The following is a 26,130-nucleotide window of genomic DNA, read 5'->3' on the forward strand; positions in this document are numbered from 1 at the left end:
GCCTGCCTAAGAAATTTTACAGTCTCCGACCCACATATGAAAAATACTAATGTCAAACATTTATAATGCTTTCAACATTTTTTAGGATAATTTATGTATTTAAATTATGTACCAGCTGGTTTATTATTAGTTATGTGGTAAACATTAACATTTGTTAACAATAGCTGTATTTGTCAATGATAGATCTCTGATTGGCAGAACATAAGAAGTTAATACTGAAGATGAATGCTCTTAGTCTCCTTCTTTGTTGCTTTGGTACAGTGAAATGACCTGTGATTGGATTAAATGTATAATGTTTGCTTTTCTTGCCAAGATCCCAGCCGGCGCAAAAGGCCGTCTTTAACAAGTACATACAGTATTAATCCAGCAGATGGATCACTCTATTAGAAAATGGATTTGACAAACTTTAATGTCACAAAGATAATACTGTTTCATAGAGAGATAGGATTCAGGTATTATTTTATTTATTATAAATAAAAAACAACAGAAACTATATCTGTAAAAACCCAACTGATGTTTCACAGTGTTGATAACAGCCACTTTGAGGGTAAAGGAGTAAATACAAACCAACGCTCACATTCAGAACAGCAACACAACAACAGAATCCGACTGGTTTAAGGTTTCTGTGGCACTTTTCTACTTGGCTTTTTAAAGAGGGAGAAGTGGTATTTCAAAGACACCTCACACAATAACTGTACTTTATATTACACATTTACACAGCACTGTCAACTTGGCGGACTGACCTAAGAAATCTGGTACATTCAAACGCAGAAAACAGTGTCATGAGGTGAAGTCAATGAGCGTCAAATAAGCACAAAAGAATAAAAGTGGTTGAATCCTGCACGTGGACTTCTCACTTTAGGATTGCCTTGCCTACAGTAAGACACTTAAAGGTGCAAATTGGAGAAGTTGCAGGAAAACGATGAAGTGATCACATTTTTTCCACTTGGATTGACGTTTAAAGAAACTTTAGACCGACACACAAACGAAACACATTACAGGATTTCTGACACACATCTTTAACACTTTACACTGTGGTGGTCTCCAAACGAGTTTAAGGCATTATTATATGGCAGCTGCCTTAAACCAGATGTCTTGATCAATGCCGACATGAAATGCTCGAGTACGGCAACACTGTAATAAGGGAATGCTCGCGAAATACCGCAAATTCTCTTTTAGCTGAATTCCAAATTTTCAGAATGCAAAGGAAAAAAAACATTGATGTAAAAAATGCAAACATTCAAATAAAAAGATACAGCCTGATTAACATTTCCCAGGCTTCCATTTTTTCCTTAAATCTGCAATTTTTGTTTATTATGTGGAAAAAACATCAGTATTATATCACTGCTACACACAGTAATTCAAACAAGAAATGTCATGTGTCCTCTGCAGACGTGAGGAATTCTTACAAGCCAAAAATGGAAGTTGGGTCAAAACCAAACTGACTTTTTACATTTTAGCAATTTCCAATATAGTGCTTTTGATTAACTTGCGATATTCTTCCTAACATGAAGATTAGGAGCAACGCAGCATTGACTGAAACATTTTCCAGCCAAAGGAGGCTGGATTCAAAGTCATTTCACAAACTTTTCTCTTTTTAAATGCACTTTTCCTTCCATTAAATGAGGGAAAAATAAAGAGATTCAAAGTGCAAAACTACAAATAACAAAACATGATTTTCTCAGAGGCACTCCTGTTGAAGGGCTGCAAGTAAAGGTGCTTCACCAGTGACAAAAAATATATATTAAGTGCTACTTTCCATGGTAAAGTTTATAAGTGGTGTCAATGGTACATACATACAAGTCTCTAACTGGGTCATTAACATAAATAACTTCCATATGAACTCTAAATGCACATGTAGATTGTAAAAAAACAAGTAAAAACAAAGAAAAGAAAAAGAAATCAGCCTCCTTGAAGTGACTTCTTTCCACTGGCAGTGATGTAACTGCTCAAACTTTAAAAAAGGAGCATATGGAAGACTCAACCTGTTCAATTTAAAACCTCCAAGAGTCCAATTTTCACTAAACAAAGGGTTTAGGTATAAAAATGGGGAAAACTATAAAACTATTTGAAAAGGAGGACTGTAGTCTATATGTTAAACGTCTTCTGGAATGTTTTCTTCACTGTGTAAAGTGACAAGGTCAGAGTTTTGGGATATGTTGTTGTACAGCTACATTTCAGGCATTTGTCTTTAACTTCTCCTTAAACTTCAATCCGACTGACCGTTCTGGCAGCTTTTTAAATACAGTTCATCCTGTGAAAGATGTCCGTCAAAGCCGTCCATGTACAGGCTGCTGGTGCTGCTGCCGCTGCTGCCCAAAAAGGTGCCGACTGCTCGGCCCTGACGAGCGTGACCGACGGCATCGCTGAACACTTTGTTGATCTGCTCCTCAGAGGGCATCCACCAGTCTGGGTTTGAAGCACAGTGCATCCGGATAAACTCTGGCAAGATTAGGAATTTAAAAAATTAATTAATTTTTTTTTGGTCTGTACCTTTCAACTTATTTGAGCTACCTTACTAAGACAGGACGTGCTAAACAGAGGACATCCTGGGCTTACTGGGTGGTGTTTGGGTGTTTAGCTCAAAAGAGGAAGGAAATAACCAAAAAAGTTCAATCTTTGATGATCGACTGATATCGACTCACAATTTAAAACTGCGATGTGGAGTTCCTCAGGGATCTGTGTTAGGACCACTGAAGTTCATTTTGAACATGAATAATATGCGTAAAATTAGAAGAACATTACAAACAACAGATAACAACAGGCTAAGGTGCTGTGGTAATGACTTGGAACAACTTCAGAATGTAAAAATTAAATACATTAAAAATCTGGGTTGATAATAACAAATTAATATTTAACTTAAGTAAAACTAAATATATGATATTTGGAAACTGCTGGATCTATAGCAGTGAGATGATTATGATAAATAATATTGAATTTAAAAAATACAAATTAAATTTCCATGGTTGATAATAAATATTAAACTATGCTGGAAGCCACATATCAACTATATTAAAAATGTAATATTTACATTAGTTTTAATACTATACAAGAGTAAAACAGAACAAAAAAACTCATTACAGACTCCTGCTATGAGGATGGATTAAATCGGTAAATAAGTGGTTTGGTTTTTCTGCTTCATTCAGGGAATATTGCTCATCTAGCTGTTACACTCCATTATTATTGTAACGCACATATAACTGTAGCCATGAGAATGACGGTAGCTCGTATAAAGCTCAGTTTTCTGTTTGGTTGTTTTTATAACGGTAAGTGTTAGACTTCTACCTATCCCCTTTGAAACTTATAAATATTTATTTACACCATCATGAGTTTGTGTTTCATATCCAGAGATGTATTTTATTTTGCTAAATACTATCTGTCCGTCTATTGAATAACATTTTTAGACCCAAGCCACTGTATTGAATTTTAAATGGTTAAAAATGCCCACTTTCTCCCATCAGTCTATGCTCAAATAACCAAAAAGACACAAAAATGTGTTTCAAGTTTCTTTTTTGCAAACTTACTAAAAGCATAAACTGAAATCCTTCATTTACAAGTAGTGTGACTCTTTGCTGTGGCTCTCTAAGATAAGCAGATGCATCCAGTTTATTAGAATCCCTTCTACCACACACAGCCGTATAGATTTCAACTCAATGTTCAAAAGTCTAAATGGATATAGCATTGTTGTGCTTCACTGCGGTCACATAACATTTTGTATACAGTGAGAAATGAGTATGCAGAAAATTCAAATTTCAAAATTCTCCCACAGTTGCTCGTTTAGTCCTCACAGCTTTGAGCTTTCACCGATGAAAGTCAGGGATGTTTTTTCAGGTGGAAATCGAATTAAAAAAGGCAACGACTTAAGGAGCTAATTAACCTTGATTGGAGTCCATATGTGGCAAAATGAACGTATGGGACAGTTTCGGAAAAGCAAACCCATGTGTGTAAGGTTCCACCATCCACACTGCCACAAGGCAAACATGAGGACAAGGGCACTTTTATCCATTAAAACTAAATCCAGAGCAAAATGTGAAGGGATCTGAATGCTTTCTGGGTGTAAGATGTAAATAGCAACGCACATAAACTTTCCTGGTTTTGCCTAGCAACCGGAGTTAAGACAACTTTAATTTAAGCTGCTATAATCTGCATCACATGACCACAAACCCCATATGTATCAGATCTTAGACTGTAGATAGCTGCTGCTGCTTTTAAGGTCTGTCAGTGGTTTAAAGAAGTGGAGCACTCTAATGAGAAAGCCACTTATGGCAATCAAGCAACACTAATAACATATTTTATAATTAAAAGTCATACAACTGTGTCAATAAAGGTCTCAGGATATTTCACACACCTGATTCAAGCCTTGAGTGAAGCAATTTGTAAAAAGACCTTTTGAGCAAATAGACCCGTAAATAGACACTGGCCACATCTTCTGTATTTAAACAGTAATAACCTGTAATGTTTTCCTCCTATTTAAAATATGTCTTGAACTATAATGTTTTGTAGTTTTACCTCTGAGGCAGCTGACTTTAACAGGGTTGAGCGGTCGTCTTTCCAGGCCTGCCTCTCCTGAGTGGACTGACCGCTTCCTTTTGCCTAAACCACAGGAGAATTTGAGCTCATCTGTGGTGAAGACATAGCGAATCAGATAGCGCAGCAGCCGTCTGCCATCTTTCTTAGAGGAGTTGACAGCTTCGTCCCACTGCTTATTGGTGATGAAGAGCGGATAGTTCTCCAGGAGCTGTTTACTGCCCTGTGAGGAGGAGGAGGAGGAGAAAACGAAAGATGTTGCTTTCCATGACATTTCTATCATGTAATTAAAAACAAACAAACAAGAAGTTAAGACACAAACCTCAAAGACTGTTTGCCGCTCTTCTTCCTGTATAGACAGAGCTTTTAATTTCACATCACTTACATTCACAGTTATCCGCATGAAGACATTTCTAATGCACTGTTGACCTGATGTGATATTTCCCCACCTTAAGATATGCTACTGATGACATCTGCTCTGAATAATGAAGAGGGGGCTGCTTCCTCACCTCTGTGAGCTGCTCCTCTGGCATCGGCTGGGCCAGCTGGTTGTGGAACTCGAGAACAGTCTTGAAGTAGTCAAGAACATTTTGACAGGGAACTGTGTAAAAACAAGCGAACGTTACCATAAAGAGAAGCCCAGGGTCAAAATCGCAGCAAAGAACAACCCATCTGCTGCATTTAAACACTGACACCCTGCTATGTTTTCTTCCTTTTTAACAAATCTTTACAACCTGGTTTTTCCCGATCAGACACTGTACACAGAATTTTATGTGCAGTTAAAATAAGTTGTTTTAGTGCAAACTAGGCTAGTGTGACAACAGGGAGCTCAGGATGCTTTGGGGAGAGCAGACAAGTTAACAAAAATAGATGCTTTGAACACACTTTTTAAACTGTGGGATGCATTTAGATTGCAAAAGCATGAGGAAGAAAATGAAGCACTTCCTAATAATTTGTTGATCTCACAAGCACATTTTGTGCTCAGTATTTTTCACAGATGAAAACAAACACTCATATAAACGCTGTAAGAAAGATGACACGTATGGATTTGACTACATGGACTTTAAATGTTTATATCAGAATCCGACTTTGATTCTGCTGTCCTTCCAGTGATGATGTCAACACAAATGCTATGCATGTTACGTGTATACGAGTAGATAAGAGTATAAAGCAAACCAACTACCCAGAAGCCCTCGATAACACGCTTTGTAAATAGCATTGATGTGTATCATCGGTACCGATTAATGCCGTGCACATGAAATCAAAAGTCAGATGGCAGCATATAAAAAAAAGATTTGTGGGATGAAGAGATTTCCTGTCCCCAGTTGAGTGAGGATTAAAGCAGTCATCACTGTGTCCTGGCTGTTATTACTGCACCTGGGATGTTCTCCAACTTGTTGCGGAGCTCCTCGTTCTCCTGCTGCAGAGACAACACCTCCTGCTCTAATTCCAGGCAGCGAGGACAGCAGTTCTCCTCCTCCTCCTCCTCAGGCAGTGTGGACGAGGGGTGGCCGTATGATTCTGATGGAGTCGGGGAGCCCCATCCTCCCAGGTTGTGTCTTGGAGGAGACACTCCTGAACCAGACTCAGGTGCCGGGCACGGCTCGTCCTCCAGACTAGCAGACAGATGTTGCTGCTGCTGGTGCTGTTGTTGAGGTCCTGAGAGCAGATAGTTCTGCAGGGAGTCTGTGAAGATGCGGAGAACTGCAGAGGTCTGTTGTTGGTTCAAATGGCTTTGTTGAGCCTCCTCCTCAGGGTCTGTGGTGGAAGAGCTCTCCTCGGATTTAGACTTCCCCTGTGAGGAGCAATGAAGCCCCTGAGTGTCCCCTGGCCCGTCTTCCAGCTTAATGTTAGAGGTGATGGAGGAGGAGGAGGAGGAGGGCTCCAGGAGACGCCCGTTGTTGAGGAGGCTGAGGACTCGGCTGCACTGCTGGGCGAAGGCATCTAAGATGAGACGGTTCTCTGAAGCAGACAACAGACATTCACATTAGCAGCCAGTCATTGGATTTAAGATGAGCTGCTTGTGTTTGCAGAGTCACTCAAGCAAACATTGCCCTCAAGGTCCATTTATAAGACTCGCTGGAGCTTTTGGCTTTTTTCACATGCTCCCTGCTGACCCACTAACCAATGCAATCAGTTAACACAGGCAGACAGTCCTACAGTGACAGGATTTCAGGACAAGTGAGCAAACTCAAGTCACTGCTGAGGATGTAGTGATAAGCTCAAAAGCTGCAGACAAGTCCTTGAGGAGTTTGAGGCTTGAAATAATTTCTTTGTTGGCTTCTATCTGGCTTTTCCGCTGTGCAGCAGTAATCCTTCAGGAGACACACATGCAAAGTATAGCCTACACCATTCATACCTCAGAGATGAGCACACTTTACACTTCCTGTATCAAACGTTGCGTGACGAACCAGTGGACTAAACAGTTTAAGTGCTGCAATTATTAAAACACCTTGAAAAGCTACAACTGTAAAATCCCTCCAAAATGTGAACAATCTAATAATGTCATGTACGGTGTGACATGCAGCATTAGTGAAGCCAGGACAGTATAACTCACAGATTTCTGTGATTTCACTTCTCTTAGTAAGATTTTAAACAAAGCATTGTTGTGCCTGAGTTTAAGAATCTGATCTTCTTGCACTGTGTGAGACAGATTTGATCACCTCTCCTTATTACAGCGAGGTCTGTGTTTGCTACTTTAAATTTGATGAAAGGGCGTGTGGTCTTACATCTTCACTCTGGTGTCACCTATACAGGGTCTGCCTGGGTACAGGAAACATAAATGCCTGAAAGACAAACTAGAGGCAGCTGAGTTGATGACATCTGATCCAGAAGGAGGGATAAATGTAGAGAAACTGTCTGGTTTTAAAAGGTCAGCTGTCGGAATAGGGATGGTTCTACCTGATGCAATAAGAAGAAAATAAGTATATCTATATTGTTTTACGTTGCATCTGTGTCTCCTGTGTTCTCTCTCCAAATTGGTGGATCTAACTAATACATCCATAACACGAAGGTGTTTAGAGGGAAATGGTTTTGCTTGAATTGCATAGAAACCTAAAACAGGACGATGCCTCAGCTAAAGCGACATGCTGTGTTAAGCCCCCTGGTTTAATCTTCAGTTTGGCTTCGTGTTTGTTTTTTTAGCTGAAGTCTTAAACAGCAGAGTAACCAATAACTTCTGCTGACAGATGTCCAAGTTCTGAAATGCACTGAAGCAGGAACCCTCGCTTGTAAAATCAGGTTTGAGGTTCTTACCTGATGAAACATATTGTACTTTTCACCAGTGCTGAAACATGAGGCTCTAAGCTGCTACAGTTCTGGCAACAACATGAGTGATTGTGTGCATTGGGTTTCTTGGGGTTGTAGTTTGTACTCTTTCCGCCTGCCTTTACTCTTTGCTCTCTTTTGCTCTCTGCCACGTCTTATTGTGGCAAAGTGTTCCAGTAGAGCAGCAGACACTTGGCTCCTCTGCTCATGGAAATGTCAGCTTGATTATACAGATTTATTCAGATGTCAATAAACTCTAAAGTCACAGTTTCACAAAATGAGCATGGAGCTATTGTCCAGAAACAAGCCTCAGTGGATAGTTTCCCTGGTAGTCTAGGCACGTCCTAATGAGATGATCTCACACACACCTCTCTGTAATGATTATGAGTCCACTGGCCACACACACACACACACACACACACACACACACACACACACACACACACACACAAAATGAATTCTAGGCGGCCATTGCTGCGTTCCCACTCGCTCAGACGTGTCTATCAGCCTGGCGCAGATGTGTCGCATTTATTAATATGCGTGCCGTCTCTGTTTACCCGTCGAGATGTATCTGATATCATTCGCCTTCACCGTGCACCCCGCCCCCACTCTCGTCTCCTTCTCTCACCAATTCCGTGGCACTGCGAGCTGAGAGTCTCATAAAATTTCATTAAAAACAACACGGTCGGCAGAGGGAAAATTTATGAGACCCATTTATTTTAATCACAACTCTTTGGGAGAGGCTTTTCAATGCAATTTGTGTTATTGTGTGCTGAACTGATTGCTGAATCCCAGGCCCTCCGGTGAAAGAAAGGACATCAAGTTTCTTCTTTTTCCGAGCCATAAGAGGAACATTAAGTTGTTTCTGTGGTGTAGATAGAAGCACTTTGATGTGTCATTATCAGCAAGAAATGCATGGCACGCTTTAGCTCTGATTGGACGATACATCTTGTGTATTATAGGCTGATTCACTAGAGCAGGGGAAACACAGTTTTATGTGACTGTTTCATTAGTGATATCAGGATCATGTGCATGCCAAAATAGATGCAAACAACAAAGAGACCCAGGTTTCACAGATGCGAGCTGGTCAAAGATAAACGATCACTTAAAAGTTAAATATGCCCTACCTGATGCACAAATTTGCCATTTCACATCTAAGTTAGTTAATACAGGGCTTGCAGTGAGACCGGAGCTCTGGCTGAGCACTTGATTGTCTCCAAAGCAACAATAAGCAGCAGCAAATTGAGTCTTTGCTGCCAGCAGTGATAACGAGATTATTATCTGATTAAGGGATGAGATGTCTAATATTTAATCTTGGTAATGCCAGGGTTAGGTTCATTGCTTTCATCTTAATGCTGGTTCCCATGGACCCGCCCTCCACATGGGGAACACATTTCTTCCTGTGCACCCCTCTAATGAACAGCAGCTGAGAAGAAAATGAGCAGGGAACAATGTGTTACAACAGGAGACAGATTACCCGGTGTAATTTTTAGCACATGCACACTAGAGATTCAATCATGACTGCTCTCATCACAACAGCACATCAATCACTGCTGACAGGAGCAAGAAATGGGAACAAAAACATGAAGGTGATGTGAGACAAACAAAAGACATGTTGGCTTTTTGCCTGCAACCCTTAAGTTTATTGACTCTGGAAGCTTTGCACTCATTCATCTAAGAGGCGAACCAAAAGAAAGAAAAACAACTGTTCCAGCGTTTCACTAATCTGGACTCAACGACTGTAAAAGTCTGAATATCCTAGACGTTAAGAGAAGTGACTTTCGTGCCACACTCTGGGCAAGTTTAAAACCCACCTGTGCTGATACCGTAGGTGCAGTCCGGAGAAAATCTGGGCTCTGCTCCGCCGCTGCTGCCGTGCCGCTGCTGGCTACCGAGAGATGCTGCCGCTGAGGTGGATGTCGGAACCCTGCTGCTGGGCCTGGTCTCACATGGGAAACGTTGCTGCTGCTGCTGAGTCGTCCGGTGATGCTGCTGGCTGCTGCTGATAGAAACGCCGGTTTGGTGGAGCTGCTGCTGCGGACGCTGTTGCTGATGATGGTGCGGCTGGAAAGGATGAGGCTGTTCGGGGTGAAAAGTGAAATGATGCCCGTCTCCAAACAGGGGCATCTCGACCACAGCGGACCGGTCAAAGCGCGACTTGCCCGCAGAGCGCTTGCTCTGGAAGGTTTTTAGGGTGCTGTACGGACCTCGCTGCTGTCGGCACATCTTCGGGGCGCACGGCCCTTCATCTGCGGGCTGCATCTCTCCCTCCATACCGGCCAGGTGTCACAGCGCGGCGGATGGCTGCGGGTCGGTGTCTTAGCGTGCTGGTGTGACAGGCAGCTGATAAGCGAGGGATCAGACCGTCACTGTCTCGGTTTCCCTCACAAACACTGTGAAGGGTGGGCTAATTTACTGACAAGTCGCCGCTCCAATCCCCAGTCGGGGGCGCCGATACCGAGACTCCTCCAGAGGGAAATACAGGCGGGACTTGTGCGCCACTGGCTGCCTCCTTTTGTAGCCAACATCCTCAGCGAGAACAACGGGGCGCTGTAGCAGTTAGCCTACAATCTGAAAATTTGAAAAAAGAGAGAGAAATAAATAAATAATGAAACAGAATGGAGAAAGGAAGAAAAGGCAGAGGCCATTTTGCTACTGAGCTCAAAGCGCGGGCATAGATGGAAGGAAAATGTTTCCACACATAACCGAACCTGAGGGCAAAAATCAAACAGACCAAAAGACAATATCAAAGTATTGTTTTTTTAAATTGAAATGGAAAATTACTAACAAATAAAAACGAATGAGTTGATAAATGAGAATGTAAAGAAAGCATTATTGGCCCAATCACTGTCCCTGATTTGACCCGACTGCTGATTACAATAAACAGGTAAGCTGAAGGGCACTGCCAGCCGCACACCTACTCACTGGGAAACAAAATCACGTGTCTGTGATCATTTTAGTCCTTTCACCTGATGTCCGTCAAAGGCAGGCCAGCAGCTGTCCAACAGCCCACGGGGCTAAAAGTTCGCAGCGCCACGCGGGGGCGCCGCCTCGATACCTTTTAACGGAGCTTTTAATAGACGGACCTGTTTTTCTCTGCTTTTAGCGGAGACTTCTTCTTACTTCTCTCTAATATGAAACAACAGCAGGGCGAACGTGGCCGTGATAATTACACGTGAGGTGAATGATAAAATGAGAACGGCTCGGCAGCTGCTAGAAGCTGCTGGAATAAGAAGAATTAAAACGCTCATCTGTGTGCAGCACTGCAACATAAAATGCTGACGAGCAAAGCTGGAGTCACATATCTCCGCGTTCACCTGTTTTAAAGCACAGCCGCAGAGTTGGAACACAAGCGTGGCCCAGCTCGTGCGCCTTGTTTGAGCGGCTTTATCGGAATGAAGCGTTTAGAGTCACGCCGGGCTCCCTCTGCACCACGTGATCCCCAACGTCCGGTTAATAGAGGTTGCGTGCGCGCTTAGTCCCCCCCCACATCCCCAGCCCCAACCACAAAAACAGCAAAACTGCAGTGAGGTGGGCGCACAACTTCTGCTCACACTTTATCGCACAGGCGCGTTACGGGAGAGTTTGGAGCGACACTCCAAAGCAAGTTGTTCAGCATCAGCTGGTGATTGAAGCCCGTTTGAATGAGAGTGAAGTTCCGTAATGAGATTTTTAAAAGAAACCCGGAGAGCATTCAATTAAGGATTCCCCCCCTCTTTGAGCAGCTGCAGACTGAGAGCGATTCCAGCGCTGGGAAGATGACGGTGACCTAACTTCACGTCTTAGGATCCAATCGTTTAGCTTCTTTTTTGGTGAATTAACACAAATGAAAAGTGTGTAAACTTGGACTGAGGCTCTGAGCTGAAGCCCACTGGACGCAGGGAACGTGAACCCCAGCGGCTCGTCGGGATGGTGCGCCTGTTGAGCTGCCTGCTGCTGGGATATCTGACCTGGAATCTCAGGATATCGGATGCTCAGGGAGAGTACTGCCACGGGTGGCTGGACTCAAATGGAAATTATCACGAGGGTTTCCAGTGTCCGGAGGATTTTGACACTATGGACGCCACAGTTTGCTGCGGCTCCTGCGCGCTGCGCTACTGCTGCGCCGCAGCGGACGCACGGCTGGACCAGGGCATCTGCACCAACGACAGGGAGGTGGATAACACCGAGTTTGCAGCGCGTAGGTTCACTGATTTTAAGCTAATTTAGGTCCAAGATTGTGGTGTCGATTTCCTCGGGTCTTCGTCATGTGCGTAATTTAAGCAAGACCTCAGAAAAATCCAAATTTATTAGAGTTTAATTCGTTGAATGGAGAAAAACACACATGACTAAACTCTCAGTTTACTTTATTTAACCCTGTAGTGTTTAAAAGGTAAACACGGAGACGCTGTGAGAAGGACTTGCCTATTTAAGTTATAGCGGATCCTCCTAGAGAGGTCAGAGGTCAGCTGAACAATTAAGACAGCACAGAGCAATCGGAGGTTCAGTGCCTTTGCTGAAGGACACTAATGCACTCTGATATGAATTTCAAATATGAAATGAGTATAAAATGCGTTTTGTAAGACCTTTTTCCACTGCAGCTTTCTTATATGAGGTTTACATCCTTTGCTGTTTGAAGCATTAAGGTTCCACCTGCTCTTATCCAGCTCCCTTCAGTTTCCATCACACTCCAAATTATTATCAGTGCAAAGTGGAAACCTGGACACGTTTTCGATGACCCACCCCGCCAGTCACTCCGCTAAAACCTCTTTAAACAAATTCCTGTCAAAAATTTGTAAGCAGAAATTAGTTGGAAATTTGATCAAGCGGCGCAGGTTTGCAGTCCAGGAATGTTTTGAAGAGTGTAACCCTTCTCACACAGACAGGTCTATTATGCTGCCCAGAAATAAAGCACATTAGCTTTGACAGCTCACTCATTTCTAAACTAAAGTAATCACAACATCAGGAGACGGCGAGTCCTTTCTGTGGCTTCTTTATGAGGCGTTTGAGTGTTAAAACCTCCCCCAACAGCAGGTCAGTCTATCAGTTTTCTTTAAATTTCCCCAACGGATAAGCTTATAAGCCTTTAATTGAGTGGATCGTATGCTCACAATTTCCCAGTTTTCCCATTTAAAAATAAATAAACACTAATGTGGATTTCTTTGGTGAAAAGGCTTCATGAAGCGTAACTTGAGATGTTTGTGTTTTCAGCAGGAATGTGACTTTTGTTTGTTCGTAACGTTGTGGAGAACCTAAAAGAAATGTCATGATTAGAAATGTTTAGCACAATTTTTCCCACTATTAACAGCTACAGTCATGCTTCTTAGTTTATCACAAGGTAAGACTTTATGTGAAACTTATAAGGACTTTGTAATGGAGCTGCTGACTTTATTTCCTCTTATGCAAACATTTTGAGGCTGGTGTATGCACATTACATAGTAAGTTGTGTTAAACCCAAATAAGCTGATGTCACTGATGAAATGTATGAGAAATGGTTTAATATTACAGATTTGTTTTTTAAAAATTGCCCGTGTTTCCTTCCCCACAGAGCCCATCTACGTGCCCTTCCTGATGGTGGGGAGCATCTTCATCGCCTTTATCATAGTTGGCTCACTGGTGGCTGTCTACTGCTGCACGTGTCTCAGGCCCAAGCAGCCGACCCAGCAGCCCATTCGCTTCTCTTTACGCAGCTGCCAGGGGGAAACGATCCCCATGATCCTTACCACGGCTCCCCCAAGCCTGCGAGCCCCATCGCGGCAGTCCAGCACGGCTACCACCAGCTCCAGTTCAGCCGGAGGAGGTAGCTCCATGCGGAGGTTTTCTCTCGGAGGTCAGGGGCAGCAGCAGCATGGCTGCCTGGTATCAGCCACCGTCTCATCGTCAGCCTCCACTCCCACCCAGACCCCACAGACTCTTCTTCCACCTCCCCCTTACACATCCCCACCAGCACCCATGGCAGGAGGGATCCAGCACCCGCTGCCTTCATCCCACACCCAGTTGCAGCTCCATCAGCCCCCGATGGCCACTCACTCGTCCCAGAACACCAGCTTCCTTCTTCCCCAGCAGTACTTCTTCCCTCTGCAGCCTGACGCCTTCGCGGCAACCAAGGGCTTCGCTGACTTTGGACAGAGCTGACAGGGCTCTCAGCACGGGAAATAGAGGATTACACAATTTTTAGTGGGCAGGATGCGACCTGTCACAGACAGAAACACGCCAGACGAGGCTGGTGCCAGAGAAGCTCTGCATGAGGCCCGGCCAATTGGCCGCAGAGCGAGTTGCTGGAGGGTAGGCACAAAGCGTGACAGAGCTGCTGTGGTTGACCAGCATGGCCCGAGGTACTCCCTGTCTGCAGCACAGGACACATCAGCAGATCTGACACCATTTGTAAAATGTATGCACTTTTACTTTGTGAACAGATCTCCATGGTTTCCATTTGTTGACGTTTCAAGATGGAAATGTATCAGCGATCTTCCTGAAAAACAGATGTTGCCGTCACCAGATTCTGCTAAGCATTAACAGAGGTATAACAGACTTGGGAAACCAGAGAATTCCTTTTTCTGACAATCGGAAGGACTTGGGAATGAGAGACGTTTTATTTTGGAGGAAATGTTATGTTATATAAAGGATTTTACAGCTCTTCTGATTGATTGATTGCTTAAACTTCAGCAAATAAATGTTGTCTCATAGTAACTTGTGTGCTGTTTGATGTAAAGCTTATTAAGTAACAGTTTTGTCCAGAAAGACGGGGCTTCATCATCATCATCACTGAGACAAAAAGGAAACCGGAGAGGTCAGGCCGGCACATCATCTCCCTACCTGTCGCTCATTCTCGCGCCAGACTTCACAGCAGGAATGCAGCGCTGAGATCAGTCATTGTCAGTGCTCAATGAGCATGGCGTGGTCACAGTGTTAAAAACAACTCACCCCAGAAATAGAGGTTTGGGTTGCACCAGCAGATATGGAAAAACCTCCACAAAGACTGCTCTGTTACCCGGCTACCTGACTGTGAAACACACTTGGCAACCGGTTTGTCACGAAACCCGAAAGCTGTTCGGCTTCAGGATGTTTGCTGCTGCGTTCAGGTATCCGTTAAGTCTTTTATCACAGAATACGGCTCTCATGAATAACGTCTGTCGGAGTGTTACCTCCATCCTGTCTTGTTTGAACTTGCAGCTGTCAGTTCAAACCTCTGTATCACCTTCTGCTTATGAAAGGAAAACAGAAGTCGCGAACATGTCTTCATGATATTTCCTAAACCTTTTGGAAACATCGAATCCTCTGTTTTTGCCAGGCTCAGAAAAGTTTCCGACTTCTTTTCCAAGTTATCCTTGAAGGTAGGAACCCAATTCTCCACACAGTGAATGTTTTTATTTAAAACAATCGTGTGGATTTTATAACAATTCAAGTTTTGTATTTGTTCTCAGGGCCTAAACTTTTGAATCCTCTGACTTTTTTTTTAAACCACCAGACTTCTGTAGATCTTTGTAGACTTCTGCTTTATTATATTTTTAACAGATGCACCACAAATACACAGTTAACATTACAGATATCGCCATTAAACTTGTCCAAGCATATACAAGTAATCCCTGGCTCTGTATGATGTTTTGAGAGGGGATTTTCTTAATCCTTTAACAACTGTACAATATGTTTTTAAGCACAATTAACAGAAATATATTCAAAGTATTTTTAATTAATTTAAAATAATGAGGGTTTAATAAACACTCCATCTTCAAAAGATTAGAATTTCTTGGCATTTATTTCATGGTTCAGGCTTTAAAGGGTTAATATTGGCATCTCCAGTCGGCAGCATCCCAACCCACCTGCTACTCAAACCTATTTGAGAAAACTGGCTTTCAGTCGTGTAAACTGAGGGGTTACCCTCCAGTATAAGATACATAAAGACCATTTTAAACAATGAAACATGTAAAGTCACTCTAGTAGAGTCTAGTAGAGTCTAGTAGAGTCCTGGTGTCGATAGCAGTTGTACAGAAAATGTAGAAAAAAGCAGCTGCTCAAAAAACCCTCTTCTGAATGTAATAAAATCACACTTGCTCCCACCACCAGTAACCACAGGTGTCACCTCATCAACCAACAGCAAAAGCTTGCACTCTCCAGCTTGAAAAAACAATTATAGTTCAGACGTACCCGGTATTTATTTCATTACCTAATCTCCCCACACTAATGTTTTATTTATTTGTTTGTTTTTCAGTCCGTAAAATATCTGCAAATAGCAAAGCAGTCACAGAAATGAAGGCTTAGGCCGGCGTCTTACAACGCTTCCAATGATCATCGTGCAAAAATGCAACGATATCCTGTTACAGTTTACAATAATAAACCCACATTTAGAAGCTGTAACCAGAGAATTGTTAGTGTTTATGTATAAAAAAATGTTCTGTCAATCAACTAATGAAGGGAGGTTTTTGGACCTTGATTATAACAATAAGAATTTGAAAAGCCAAACAGGACTTAGCCTGTGTGGGATCACACGAGAAGTTCGAGTAAACCCCGCAATCATAACAAATGAGAAGTCTATTGATATAATTTGTTTGTCGTGCTCGCAGGCCGATGGCCGTCCCTCCTTTTCCTGTTTGGATTTTCTCTCCAGTTTGTCGCCACACACGCTGATTACAAATTTGCAAATAACACAAAAGCAATAACAGACTTCCACATTGTTCGTCAGTGATTGTAAAGTTTATTTCAGTAGTCCTTCGTGGCAGTAAAGACAACACTTATAAGTTTGCAGTCCCAACATGCAGAACAATCATCGAACAAAAAGACAGAAAGGAAACGAATCATCGAAAAGAAAAGTTAGAAGGTGCGCCTTTTTTGTTTCCGCTTTTGTAAAGTGATCAACACTTGAGGGAGAAGTAAAGTAGTACGGTTAACACTTCGGAGAACAGTTTTTGTTTTCCATTCATGCAGCCCACGACCTTCACAGACAACGACGTGTGTTTTATGTTTTCTGGGAAGAAAAGAAAGAGAAGAAAGCAAAAGTCCAAACCTTCCACAACGACGACAACCACATTCTGCTGTTTGGAAAGTTTCTGACAAGATGACAGCCGATTAAGTTTTCACGCCAAAGACCAGCAGAGAAAAATAATCAGAAACACAAAACACAAATGAGCTTTCCTGTAAAGCAGGAGGTACACTGCGTGGAAAAAAGGTCACAAACGTGTACACTCAAGAGAAATCTACACCGAAACCAGAAAATACCAGATATCCACAACTGGAAAGGTACATCGAGTGCATTGTGCAAACATCTGTCGAAGCGAGCGGTGCGTCAGAAACTCTCACAGTCGAGGTCGAGCGTTTCACCGCGAACACCCGCACGCCGGCAGCCTCGCGTTCCCATACAGGCCATGCATCGGCACACGTTAGTACACCATAGCTATACCTGGAGTCGTGCAGACGGACAACTTGAGCAAGCGTCACTACACACGCGCGCGCACACAAATATACAATAAAAGAAACACACCAGGAGGACTGAGGTGCCAGAAACCTCCCAGTCTTTCATAGAGGACACAGACATGCAGTGCATACACAGAAATTATCCACAGTAGAGGTACACACACACACGCACCCACACACACTCGTACGGCACATGCACATGCAAGCAAAAAACCGACACACACGTATACACACACTCGCACCATCAGAAATCTGATCTCCCATAGGGAGAAGAAAGCAATCACACAGACATTAGTCAATTATAAATAAATCAGGCTGTAACAATATTAATATTAATAATAACAAGACATTTAAGAAAGCTCGGTTTCCTCGTCACGTCTAATCTATCCCGCAGTTCATCCGAGGAAGAAAAAACGAAACGTTACAGACGATTCATTACAAAGCCGGTCGATGCAAAATTCATACGTCTCCAATATAAAAATACAAATCCACAAAATAACTATAGAGACAGAGCAGTTTTGATACTGTCGTGGAGTTTCCTGGCTAATCTCTCTCTCTCTCTCTCCCTTAAGCTAATGGCACTTATGTTAGAGGGATAAAATCTCCATTTGAAGGGAACCACTGCTGCCACTGTAAGCTTCAACGAAAAACCCATCAGAGAGCCTCCTCTTCACCTCTGCAGGAACAAATCTGTAGTTTTCACATTGTAGGAGTGCAATTCTGTGGTGGGGAGACAGTAGGTGTGTGTGCGGCGCACTGGTCTAAGCGATCTGTTTCTTCTAAGAGGGAACAGTTTGACGTAGGCACCGTTGTGATTGTTGAAACGGGAGCGGATGCGTGGAATGCAATTTTAAGTCGAGAGCAATACGTCTGCTGCGAAAACGGTGGACACAGGACTACGGTAGGTTGCAGGAGGCAACTTCTTCAGAAAAAACATAAATAAATGAAGAGGCAAGAACGAGGCACAGTATCTACATGTGTATAAAATGCATTTGAAAAGAAACCGACGGAAAGAAAAGGCATAATAAAATGTAAGGCTTCACACAACAGATGCTTCCTCGAGTGCAAAAACAAAACGAACATGTCCAAACATCTGCTGTGATGTGGTCTGTGTCGCGCTGGACACACACAGGAGTTTAATTACATTTGCTTTAAGGTTTTTTCTCAGATTCACTAGTACTTGGACGATTGTATATACGACTGCTCCTTGGCAATCTTTCACGAGTGCAAAAGCGTCTGAAACCAATCGCTGTCCGGTGTTTGATTTCGATTTACTAAAAGGATTTTTAGGCTTTTGGCTCAAATCAACAGAAAGGAGACAAACGAACAGTGAAGAACTTCAGACCACAGACTGCTAAGAAAGCACAGTGCTCGTATCATGTCTGCGCGACACACAACTACAGCTGACAGTGAACGTGACTTGTTTTGTTCCTTGTTTTTTTCTTTTAAATCCCTTTTTTCCAAAGACGACACAATGTCCCTTTCTTCTGTCTCTTTCCAAACCCCCCTTCCCCTCAGCGCCGGAGGCACACGCACACACCACCGCTTCTCCCCGTTAAGCTTCAAATATCGCCACTGGAAACGGCCGCCGTGGCTCCGAGCAGGCCGGCCGTGAACAAGAAGGCCGACGCCTCACCACGTGTTGGTCCTCTGCTTGGTGGTGTCGTACGCTCTGATGACCTCGGACTGAGACACCACTCCGTTCTCATCTTGAGAGAAGGCGTAGCCATCTGTGAACATAATGAATAAAATTCAAACAAAGGCTGTACAGATCAGTAATTCATTGAATTAAAACATATATATACATAAAAAAAACACACATATGAGACACATGAATCAACAAACAAAATCTAAAGTCTTAAAATTTGGGAAATATGCTTATGGTTGCTTTCTTGCTGAAAATCAGTACAGGCCTCACGTCTGCATCGTTAGCTCGGCTACAACCAATATAGACTTAAAGTGATGTTAGATCCTGATGAAGACGCTGGCTTTTATCAATCTGATAACCAAACAAAAAGAAAATCATCTCTCCTGCCCCGTGGAACATACAAGCACACACACCTAGAAACTACTTGGTGTAACCTGACAACCACAGACTTCAAGGCAAAATGGTTTTTCCCTGACTGGTTGGCAAGTGGTTGCTAGAAGGTATTGGCAGTTGCTAAGGGAAACTGTTTGCAAAGAGATATACAGCCCAAAATGGAAAACTTCCTTGTGTTTGCTTTGATTGCTAACAGTTTGTCCCAGGTCCTGTCAGCTTGTATGGAAGACCCTGCTTTCTCTGCAATCACGTGCCAACTACTCAATCAGCTTCCAGCTGGTAATGAAACTTGAAAAATGCAGATAAAGGTGACCCCTGCAATCTGTTCCAACCTGTGTTTGCCACAGGTTGGAACACTGGTCTCTGTGTGACCAAGGCCCAACGACATGACATCTGACCTGTCTGCCAGGCAAGCTTTGGATCCTGTTTGCAGTCTTTATGCTGAGTTAAGAAGCTTCTGGCTGTAGCCAGCTCCAATTTGAGCTTCTCTCACATTAGAGTCACTGTGGTAAATATCTGTTTAGATTTCTGCAAGGCACGATAAACAGTTTCTAAGTTGTTTCCTACGTTGTGACCAGGAACCTCTGGAAACCTCCAGGGCTGAAAATGAAGTCAGCTGCTGTTCTAAACTCAAAAGCGAATCATTCCTCTTTAAACGGCCCAAATTTATAGCCTGTTAACAGGAAAGTATTCACAGAGCTCCACTTTTTCCACATTTTGTCACATCATTCCAAAAAAGGATCATTTTCACCTCAAAATTCTACACGCAATCCAAAACGATGCAGTGAAATAAAGTTTGCCCGAAATTCTTGAAATGTTTTTAAGCTAAAAGGCAAAAACGTAACATGTATATAAGCATGCACAGCCTTTGCCATGGCACTCACAGATTACATCAGGTGTATCTTGTTTGCACTGATCATCTCTCAGATGTTTCTACAACTTGACTGAAGACCACCTGTGGTAAATTCAGTTGATTGAACATGATTTGGAAATGCACACGTCTGTCTATAATATATACAATCATAGTGGATAGTCCATATCAGAGCACAAAGCAAGCTATAAAGTCCAAGGAATTGTTTGTACATCCTAAGACAGGATTGCATTGAGGCTGGGACACTTCCTAGAGCTGGCCCCTCGGCCAATGTGAACGAGCAGAAGGGCTTTAGCCAGACCAATGTGGTTGCTCCGAAAGAGCTCCAGCATTGCTGTGTGGAGAGAAAAGAACCTTCCACAAGAAAAAAACAGAACTCCACCAACCAGGACTTTGCCAAATGATGGACTCTCAGACCATTAGAAGCAAATTCTCTGGTCTGATGAAACAATGATTGAACTCTATGGCGTGAATGCCAAGCGCCATGTCCGGAGGAAACCTGGCACCGCTCATCACCTAGCCAATACCGTCCTTACAGGGAAGCATGGTGGTGGCAGCATCATGCTGTGAGGACCAGTCAGGATTGAGGGGAAGATCAATACAGCAATGTGCAGAGACGTCCTTGATGATAACCTGCTCCAGAGCACTGTGGACCTGGGACTGGGATGAAGGTTCATCTTTCAACCAGACAAAGACCCTGAGCACAAAGCCAAGACTACAATGTGGCTTTGGGACCCCTCTGTGAATGTCTGAGCATCTCTGGATCTCAAAGAAGTTAATAGAGCTTACAAAGTTCTGCAAAAAAGAATGAATCCATCTAAGGTTGTACCATGTCAAAATGTGGAAGCGCTGTGAATACTTTCAGGATGCACTATATATTTTCCACTTTGACATTACACCGGTGCTGGAGGTGAATCTTTAGAGAACTCACCCATCCAGTGAGGTGAGGGTGAAGCACTCTGCTCGGTCTCCTCACCACTAATTGTCCCTAAACTCAAACTTGACCGTGTTTAACGCACTTCTGACAATTTGCCTTTTCAAAAACCAACATAATGACCAAAATGCCAAAATGAAGGCCTCAGTAGGGGACTAGTGGGTGGCGTCACGGTGGTTACGTCCACTGTGCAGCAGCTGGAAATAGTTTACAGATGAATTAAAAAGCACAATGCCTTGATGTTTGTCAGCAACAGGCACCAAGTGAAGAGACAGATATGAGAGCTGCCACAAGCTTCAAATAAGCACATTTCCCACAACATCAGACTTAAAATTAATCACGTGACAAAAAGGAAACACAGGATGAGAGTTTACATCTCCCCCAAAAGTTTTATCCTCTGCGTAAAAGCAGCACTGTGCTAAACTCTCCTACAGGATCTCCTCTGACCTCTGACCCCTGACTCACCTTCAGGTGTCAAATGACCCGCTCAGTACCTGGAGGCCAGCGGGAAAGTTCAAAGGAACCCGCTGTGACGAGTGCATAGTGGGGTGGGGGAGGAATAACATTTCATCATTTCATCGTTATCTCATTCTACTGAGCTACTGAGGACACACGAAGGCACACGAGGGGCGGGACAGGAAGTACACAACGAAAAGGAAGAAGAGCGGTGTCTATCGGGAAGCTACGGAGGGGCAGGAGGTGTAAACAGGGCGAGGTTTGATTAATGAATTTAAAAAGGTATCACACAACAACGGTCTCATCCCCACCTATGAGACAAACAAAAAACAAACTGATCAGACAAAAGACAGAAAAGAACAAAACACAAACCCACACTTAGAGAGTCACTGCAAATCTGCCACACCAGTTTCTGCTACTTTTTCATTATCATCCGTTTTCTGCCTCTTATCTGGCTTTTCCAATACCTTAAAATTTCAAAATTGTTAATAAATCTTAAGCACCACGTAAACAGGCTTTTTGTGGGTCGGTAAGACGGTGTGATGAATTTTCACCGTCATTACCACCTGATATTTGGATAATTCAGGCATGTGGATTCAGTCTTGAAGCACACGGGCTTCAAGGTCAACGTCAGCTGAATTTACTTCTATAGATATGTTAATGTTGACTTACTGTTCATGTCCAGCATAAGAGAAACAAATACACTGAACTGAAGCCATGAATCTGTAAATTAATAGCAACAGCCAATTTTAAATGGCAACTTCACTAATAGCTTTTCAGATGATTGAAAAAAGAAGTGACATTTAATATTATGCGCAGTTCAACTCAACTGGAAAACAAGTTTAATTCAAGACATTGGGAACGTTGGGGCCATTTGCAGGCACGATTACTGATCTGCACCTGGTTACACTACATGTGAAAAGAAGTGGAAAGAGCAGAGTGTTGCTGTGTCCCAATGGATGAAAGAGAAGACACTCTGGAGATGTAGCATGTGTCAGAGGAGGAATTACGAACTGTGATCTGTCCTACCTGACAGAGAACATATTTGGGAGGAAATAAATCTAAGCTAGCTCGAGTAAGGATGAGAAAGAACGAAGCAAAGAAAGAAAAGGTTTGAGGGTAACTTACGGAGCAGGTTCTGCTGCATGGAGTCAGACCGGTACAGACTCACTGTGCTCTTCTTGAAGACGTTCTTCAGGAGCTGGGCTCTCTCTGTCAAACTACACACACACAGAGCAATATTCAGTGTGTTAGCAGCCTGCTGAGCACCACAGGCAGATTTAATGACCCATACATCAAGGCTGTCCAAGCCCCTCCAGAGTGCAGGGACCTGCCAACTGCTATACCTGCTGGTACAAACACCATGTAGGGAAACATTGCTGTGCAGACGCAGAAGAACAAAGCGATTTTGTGAGAGGAATATCTGAAGCAGCAGCTTGGCCAAAAGGCATTCCTGTACAGCTAACAAATGTTTGCAACAACAGATGTCTGCGTGTGCACGCACGTGGCTGCCTACAAGCATTACGTGCAAAAGTTCATTTATATATTTGAGCGGTTATCACTATACGTTTGCTTCTGTACGCATCCGGACGTGTGTGTGTGTCTGCAGCCTGCTGGGTCTGGGATAGCGTCCAGGCAGGAGGATCGCTTTCAGTCAGCCACAGATCTCACACTGATCTGCTCTGTGTTGCTGGCTGCTGCCGGACTCAGGCCCCAGAGAGAGCAGAGCGGACCTGCTTCAGCTGATACAAAATATAATGTATGGCTTTAATATAGCAGGACCGTTGTTCGAAAATGAGACATTCAGTATTTGGGAGGGGGAGAAAAAAAAGCAAAACCAAAAACGAGACAATGACACGATTACTGACATTACAGTCAAACTCCCGCAATTTAGCAGCAATTTGAAGATTTCTTTCCTTCACACAGGAATACTGCTGGCAGCAGAACCGGGGTATTAACAGCATTTTGAGGGATTTGGGAGGACAGAGATGACTCTTCCTCCCGGATAATCTTCAAAATTCTGGGGAATGGTTCACATTTTGTGAAAAGAGCAATAATAGCCGAGGCATTAACTATGTAGTCTCGATAGCGTTGGGAGATATGACAGCCCGAGACAACATAAATTCGTCATTTTGCCGTTCTGTTAATCTGAGCCATGTGAGTAACACTACAAATCAATAAAGAGTGCTTTAACCCAGGATTTGATTTCATAGGAGTTGCATCGATGTTACAAAGACTACCAATCTGTCATTTATATATGATAGATGAGCTAAAACAAAGGCTGTTATCTGGTTGTTTTATCCACTAATAAAGAAAGACTAATCGCTTATATCAAAACAAAGTTGCAAATTTGATGACAGAACGTTTCATACATATTCCTGCTTGCAATGTTTAATCGCCGGAATGCAAAATTTGCTGCCAATTTTCTTTCACGGCATAAATAACACAAGGTATTGTGTTGCACAAAAGCAACAATGCAAAGATGCAGTTGTATTTTACCTTCTTGAACGCTCTGTACTCACTCAACAAAACAAATAAAGTCATTTTAGGACAGAAATTTTGGTTTTTGGCACTTGAAGGAATTGTTGTTTTCACGTCATATGGTATTGATCGGAGAAGCAACTGACTTTGGCTAGTGCCGGGCATTCATTTTACTTGGTTTTAGGCACTTCTGTGTTATCACTTGCCAAAATCTGACATTGCCAGTGAGAATTACAACCTGACAATTACGAGTGTCATTATTTAGATAATTTGATAAATGTTCTCGGATGTCTAATGACTCCAAGACTACAAGGTACAAAGAAAGATATAAAAACAAATCAAAAACAAGTGCTGCTGAGCACTTTATTTATCTCGAGCAAAGACCGTAAATCTTCCTCGCCTACATGTGTGGTACATGCACAGTAAAGAGAATGATAATGCACAATTTATTCGCTTCACATACAAACACAAACAAACACTTTTCTAGAGAAAATGTTTTTTTTTAAACTATTATAATATTACACAGATTTTATCACCTTTTCTCACTGCTTAATGTTTTTGTAGGGACATAAATTTTCATCTACTTTTTATTAAACATAAATTTGATCTACTTTCAGACAAAATCCTGCTGTAAAGGCAAGAGTGGAGGAGCGGTAATGTGGTGTAACAGTACCTCTTTCCATGCACTACTGCTCCAGGGTCTTTAGATAGCGCCTCCAGCTCCTGCACCTCATCCACCAGGGTCTTAAAGAACGCCTTCTTCACACTGTAAATGAAACAAAGGTTTGTAAAACCAGAATCATACAGCAGATGTCTGAACACGACTGAACCTCCACAGGCTGATATTTAAAACCAGTTCGACCAATTCAAGCTGCTCGGAGTGAATCAGAAAATATAAAAACCCTGACATTACAAATTGCTCCTGACACCTCGAATCTGCAACAGGCTGATGTCAACCAGACCAGAAATGCAATATTTCGACTTGCAGAATGGAAACGCTAGAAACGTTTGGAAGTCTGGACAAAAACTTGGGCGGGAATTGCTTCAGGAGATATGAGAGATTCTGCAGGAATTTCCTGAACTGGATGTGCATTAGAGCGATGATGAGCGAGGAGAGCGGGGAGAAGACTCACACTTTGTAGGCCACGTCGAAAATCAGCGAGGTGACTGGGATGAAGAACAGGCCCATCCAGAAGACCCCTGAATTGAACATCATGTCCGCCTGCCACACACACACACACACACACACACACACACACACACTAGAAATCAGATCAGATAGAAACACAAGAGCTCCACAACCACTACCATCCTCTACAGCGCCACATATCCAAACACATACATAACAACAGCAGCGGTTTTATTGTGGAAACAGAGAGAAGATGGGTCTAAATAACCGACTCAGTGTGGGTTAATCCTCCATGACTAAATGATACCATGTTTTTGTTTGCATCCCCCTCCACAGGGCGGAGGAAGTACCTGTGATCTATTTAGACAGCGGTATCTCTTTCAAAGGAAAACAGCTCAGATGTGAGCCGTGCTGAGAGCTCCCGTCGGTGCGTCAGCGCAGACACAGAAACGCCTTCTGCGGTGCGTCGACTGCAGCAGCCACTCAATCTAAGTGAGTGTTGATGAAGTGTAATGTATGTAATTATGTGAGTTCAGGTTTAATGTTGGCAGTTTATCACTCCAGAAAACCAAAAGCAGTTAAAGATGTCTTGTTCAGCGGCTTTAAATGGGTTACCGAAAGCTAGTTTATAATGTTTGGCTCATTTCTTATGTTTTCTTGTACAGCTGCACGAACAGTCGTTGTTATTGTAGAATAATTTGCAAATAGTTGTCTTGATTAACTGTTTGGCCTTAATGTCAGACAATTATGTGAAATCCCCATTACATGCAAAAAAAAAAAAAAAAAAAAAAAAAGGTTCATTGTCTCCAACAGATCATAAATTTTGAGTTGAATAAAAGTTCAGACAGAAATCATTCCCTCCGTTTTCACATAAATCCTTCAAATGATATTTAAACACAGTAAGTTAGAAATGTTCATGTTTGAGTAATGGGGTTACTTTCTGTGTCCAGGGTGCCGGGAAGGCAGTGGGTCGTTCTGGTGGGGGCAACAACCTTTAAGCTATGAGTGTGAGGATGATGTTTGCTTTGGCCCACTGC

General features: G+C 42.8%; 3 protein-coding genes across 13 annotated transcripts in view; 1 reads left to right on the forward strand and 2 right to left on the reverse strand.

Annotated features, from left to right (window-relative positions):
* Positions 1-442: 442 nt before the first annotated feature.
* On the reverse strand, positions 443-11,227 carry bend4 (BEN domain containing 4). 5 transcript variants are annotated; one of them, XM_082507658.1, is made up of 7 exons: positions 10,764-11,227; positions 9,609-10,365; positions 5,905-6,489; positions 4,977-5,128; positions 4,850-4,876; positions 4,510-4,750; positions 443-2,442 (listed from the first exon to the last, which is right to left on the reverse strand). In XM_082507658.1, exons 2-7 carry the CDS (start codon positions 10,066-10,068, stop codon positions 2,210-2,212), a joined length of 1,698 nt encoding a protein of 565 aa, XP_082363784.1. In that variant the 5' UTR covers positions 10,069-10,365; positions 10,764-11,227; the 3' UTR covers positions 443-2,209. The 5 variants fall into 5 exon arrangements, with proteins under 5 accessions (XP_082363784.1, XP_082363788.1, XP_082363785.1 ...); XM_082507662.1 differs by having other exon boundaries at positions 5,037-5,128; positions 10,764-11,226; XM_082507659.1 differs by having other exon boundaries at positions 11,112-11,225.
* Positions 11,228-11,374: 147 nt separating this feature from the next.
* Positions 11,375-14,463, forward strand: shisa3 (shisa family member 3). The gene is made up of 2 exons (XM_082507811.1): positions 11,375-11,974; positions 13,322-14,463. Exons 1-2 carry the CDS (start codon positions 11,704-11,706, stop codon positions 13,906-13,908), a joined length of 858 nt encoding a protein of 285 aa, XP_082363937.1. The 5' UTR covers positions 11,375-11,703; the 3' UTR covers positions 13,909-14,463.
* A 1,979-nt stretch (positions 14,464-16,442) lies between these two features.
* The window catches only part of atp8a1 (ATPase phospholipid transporting 8A1), a 111,263-nt gene continuing 101,575 nt past the window's right edge, over positions 16,443-26,130 (reverse strand). For 5 of the 7 annotated variants that reach the window (XM_082507589.1, XM_082507590.1, XM_082507587.1 and 2 more), the window contains 4 exons: positions 25,098-25,186; positions 24,638-24,730; positions 22,612-22,703; positions 16,443-18,911 (listed from right to left, as the gene is read on the reverse strand). In XM_082507589.1, coding sequence (XP_082363715.1) covers positions 18,814-18,911; positions 22,612-22,703; positions 24,638-24,730; positions 25,098-25,186 — 372 coding nt within the window. In that variant the 3' untranslated portion in view covers positions 16,443-18,813. Of the gene's footprint in view, positions 18,912-21,492; positions 21,795-22,611; positions 22,704-24,637; positions 24,731-25,097; positions 25,187-26,130 lie in introns of all 7 variants that reach the window. The other 2 variants (XM_082507591.1, XR_014271741.1) reach the window with 2 other exon arrangements.

This window comes from Aulonocara stuartgranti (assembly GCF_965226115.1).
Source record: "Aulonocara stuartgranti genome assembly, chromosome: 2".
Classification (NCBI taxonomy): domain Eukaryota; kingdom Metazoa; phylum Chordata; class Actinopteri; order Cichliformes; family Cichlidae; genus Aulonocara; species Aulonocara stuartgranti.